Here is a 4291-nt window from a genome sequence, read left to right on the forward strand (position 1 = left end):
GAGCCCGTGACCTGCAAGCACAATATTTGATCTGGGATCTAGGGCGGGCACCAGCCTTTGCAAACCAGGAGACACACTCACATGCTGCTTGAGACACGGGAGATCCCGGAGACGAGCAGCGAGGCTTTGGAAAGGAGGCTCTTAGCTTGGTAAGTCCATCTCTATATTTATTAAGTTTGGTTTGGTTTTTTTTTGTTTTTTTTGAAGCCTGATTTCCATACCCTTGCCTCGGGCGGCTGCCACGCAAAGCACATGCCAACGACACGGGTGGCACAGTTTGAAAGCCAGCGCTCCCGAGCCGCGGCGGTGGGGAAGCCCTCTCCTGCTCTTGCCCCTCTGGCAGCTCCTTGCCCACTTGGGTGGGAGCTGGACACCCACAGCCATCGACACCCAGGGGTGGGCAGTGCCTGCTCGCTGCACCCCCTGCCCGGCACAGGGGCGCAGGGGAAGGGGGAGCCGGGTTCACGCCTGGCACACCAGCGATGGGCCAAGTCCATGGATGACCACAGACCATGAAGCCCCTTGCTCCAAAAGCTGGTCCCTCTCAGGGTGAGGAGCTGACCCCATTAGCCCGGCAGCCTCTGGCATGGGAGCACGGGCACCAGGAGATGGCACAGATCTCGTGGCCAGCACACCCAGCTCCCATCCCACCCCAAAACCAGGGCTGAAGCCCACTGGGAAGGGGAGACACAACCTTCAAATGAAGCGGGGGGCAGCGGTGTCTGCTGAGGACAGGCTCTGGGGTTACCGGTGTGTTGGAAAGGTGGGGGGACCCCACGGATCAGTCCTGCCCCGCACAGAGGGACCCCCTGGGAAGGGGCTGCCCAACAGCTCGGCAGGGAAGCCCCTGGGCAGAGCAGGGCAGCTCTGGTATTTCATCAGGCAGAGTGCCCTGGAGCAGGAGGGAGGAGGAGAAGAAACTCCTCTGCGACTGCCAAGCTCCTCCAGTGCCCACAGCATCCCGGAGGACCACGTCTCATCTGCCCCTCGGCTGCACGAGCACCCGGCGGGGGAAGGAGGGAGAGAAGGAGAAAGCGAGGGAGCCATGCCTGCCATCTCAACCCTTATTTTCTTCCAACACGAGCAGCCTGCCAGGGTGCCTCGGTGGCAGGGCTGCCGCTGCCTCGGAGCAAACTGTGCCCTCTTTGTCTGCCGGGCGAGACATCCCCTCCTCACTGCGGGGTGGGGACACGGCGAGGTTTCATGGGGTGACCCCAGGGCCACCCCCTGGCATGGTAGAGGGGGGACCGTGGCCCACGCTTGCACGTTGCCTTCACCGCAGCAATGGAGCTGGCAGCGATGCGCCGGCGGCCTCACAGCTCCACGCTCCCAGCCACGTATATAGGAGCCAGCAGGCAGGAGCGACTCCTCTCCCCCTCCGAAAAGCACGGCCCCGCGTGTTTCCTGGAGGATTTTCAAGCTGCCTCGCTCCAGGCCGCTCTGCGTGCTCCTTTAGCCCCCAGACAAGGAGTCGGGATGAACGGCCGTAGCCGGAGTCCTGCCGTCAGCACCACGGTGTGCTGGCCCTCTGCCCTGGGCATGGCACGGGGCGGCTGCGAAGCCCACGCCAAGCCAAGGGGCTCGGGGACAGGTTTGCCTTGCTCTGAGCCCTCAGCCCTTCTGACTGTCGGCCCCTCGGGCAGGCTGAATTTCAGAAGCAGGGTCCAAGCACCAGGTCTGGTGACGGTTCCCTCTCTCCCTGGTCACACTGGCCTCAAAGGGCTGGTGGATGCTGCCCCTTTTCATGTCGGGGCTGAGATTGGAAAAAATCTAAGCTTGAAAGTGGTTTCATTTCAAAAATCAGCCAGAACTTGTTTACCAGGACTTACATCAGTCCCCAGCAGCATGAGCATCCTGCGTTTTTGTGGGGGAAGGGAGAGCTGGATGAAACCCACAGCAAATCCTGTCGCCAGCGAGTGGAGCATAAATATAGCTCCATCGAAACATGCCTTGAGCTCCATCAGCCTGTCCTCGTGGCTAACGCTCTCCTCTCCTCGGCCCGCGGGGGGGCCGCGAAGGCAGGGGGTGGCCGAGTCCTCTCTCCTCCCTCCTGTGCAGAGCCAGCAGAGGCAAATCCCAGTCACCTCGAAGCAGAGCTGCGTGACCCCACACAAATTCAGACCACGTGTCCCATATCTCCATCCTCTGCTCAGTTGTAGCAGAAATACCCTTAAGTAAAGATTTTGCAAGCAAACATCCACTGGGATGGAGGTTTCTAGCAGGCCTGAGGTGAAAAGGGGGAAGATCAGGTAACTGCAAACAGGGGACGTGTCTGCAGCCGCGGTTTTTTGGGTAGGATTCACTCAGGTCCCCTGGTTCTCCAGCTCTGCTGCCAAGTGCCACCAACCCCACACAGGGCTGCAACCACATCCAACCCCGGCCACGGGGTGCAGCTCGCCTGCCTCTAGCCCTTACATCAGACCCGACACTGCTGACGGTTTCCTCCTCATTTCTCCCCCACCCAGGTCCCTCCAGCATCAGCACCATGCGTTGGGCCACCGTCCTGATCATCGCTGGGCTCTGCGGAGCCTCCCTGGGCCAGTATAATGAAGAAGAAGACATGGCTTGGTTACAGTACTACATACGGCAGTCCCGTATGTCCTCCTATAACTACATGCCCTACTACGAGGATGAGAACACCCCTTACGTGTACTCTTACCTCCCAGCTCCAGACACAGAGGCAGAGCCCGGCCCTGAACCTCAGCAAGCCTCTTCCTGGCAATGTCCCCAAGAGTGTGATTGTCCCCCTAACTTCTCATCAGCCATGTACTGTGACACCCGTAACCTAAGGTACCTGCCCTTCGTGCCTTCCCGGATGAAATACGTCTACTTCCAGAACAACCAGATCACCGCCATCCAAGAGGGAGCTTTTGACAATGCCACGGAGCTGGAATGGCTCGCACTGCACAACAACCAGATCACCAGCGAGAAGATGGGCAAGAGGGTCTTTGCCAAGCTCAAAAACCTGGAGAGGTTGTACATGAACAACAACAACCTAACCAAGATGCCCAGCCCCTTGCCCCGGTCCCTGAGAGAGCTCCACTTGTCTTACAATCAGATCTCCAAGGTCCCCTCCAACGCTCTGGAGGGCCTGGAGAACCTCACAGCCCTGTACCTCAGCCACAACTACATTTTTGAGATGGGAGCATCCCTCAAAGGGCTCAAGTCCTTGATCCTTGCTGATCTGAGCTACAACCACCTCAGGAAAGTCCCTGATGGGCTCCCAATGGCTTTGGAACAGCTCTACCTAGAGTACAACTACATCAACACCATCCCTGATGACTATTTCAAGGTCTCTCCCAAGCTGCTGTATGTACGGATGTCCCACAACAGCCTGACAAATCAAGGTCTCTCTACCAACACTTTCAACAGCAGCAGCATCCTCGAGCTGGACCTCTCTTACAACAGGCTCCAGAAGATCCCCCGGGTCAGCACCAACCTCGAGAACCTCTACCTTCAAGGGAACCAAATCAACGGTGAGCAGAAATAGGTTAACCAAATTGGGGGTGCAATAGAGGGATGGGGAGATGGGGATGCAGAACCCGTGCCTCCCTGGGGGAGACTACCGGGGGTAATGGTTTGAGCAGGAAGCTGGAATTTGGGAGACTTATAGGTGGCCCTCAGCAAGGTAGGAATGGGGTGCATTGTGTCCTAACACACCTGGAGCCAAGGGGCTCCCAGCTCTGACCACTCTTCTCTGATCCACGGAGCCATTGCACTGGTTTACCGAGCACTTATCAGAAGCCTGAGCATCTTCTGGTTAGAAATGCCAGAAACCAGCTGTGGGTAGAAGCTGATGCACAACCTGGGCAGGGGACTATGGCTTTAGTCCGGCATTGCACACAGGCTGAGGGGTCACCGACAGAGTGGACAGAAGTGGGGGGTCCCCACAGCCACACTCACTACACGTGGGAACACGTATCACCCCGGCCAGCGCTAATGGAGGGGACAGGGATGTACCCTGCGGTGCCCGGGGCCAGCGCAGCCCCTTCTGCCCACCTCCCTCCCCGCTTTGCAGGGCACCGGCACAGCCCAGGCACAGTCCCTGGCCCCAAAGCCCCCCCAAGGGTGGTGGTCTGCAGCCGAGGGGCACATCCTTGCCAGGGCTGGGACAAACAGGAGCTCTTAGTTATTAGAGCCATCAACGCAGCATCTTCTGCCAGGACTAAAATTCTCTCCACTTAATACACAAATAAATAAAAGGAACAGATTGTTCTGGGGCTGCTATTTATAAAAATAAGCTAGAAAAAAAAACCAAACCCAAGCAATCTCCTGGAAAAATCCAAGCTTA

At 57.9% G+C, this 4291-nt stretch overlaps 1 protein-coding gene across 1 annotated transcript in view; it reads left to right on the plus strand.

The window, feature by feature from the left end:
• Position 1: 1 nt before the first annotated feature.
• Positions 2-4291, plus strand: part of FMOD (fibromodulin) — a 5733-nt gene continuing 1443 nt past the window's right edge. The window contains exons 1-2 of the mRNA XM_009700928.1: positions 2-149; positions 2466-3476. Of these exons, the coding sequence (XP_009699230.1) occupies positions 2486-3476 (991 nt within the window). The 5' untranslated portion in view covers positions 2-149; positions 2466-2485. The remainder of the gene's footprint in view (positions 150-2465; positions 3477-4291) is intronic.

The sequence above is a fragment of the Cariama cristata genome, unplaced genomic scaffold, assembly GCF_000690535.1.
Source record: "Cariama cristata isolate BGI_N322 unplaced genomic scaffold, ASM69053v1 scaffold30735, whole genome shotgun sequence".
NCBI classification, from domain to species: domain Eukaryota; kingdom Metazoa; phylum Chordata; class Aves; order Cariamiformes; family Cariamidae; genus Cariama; species Cariama cristata.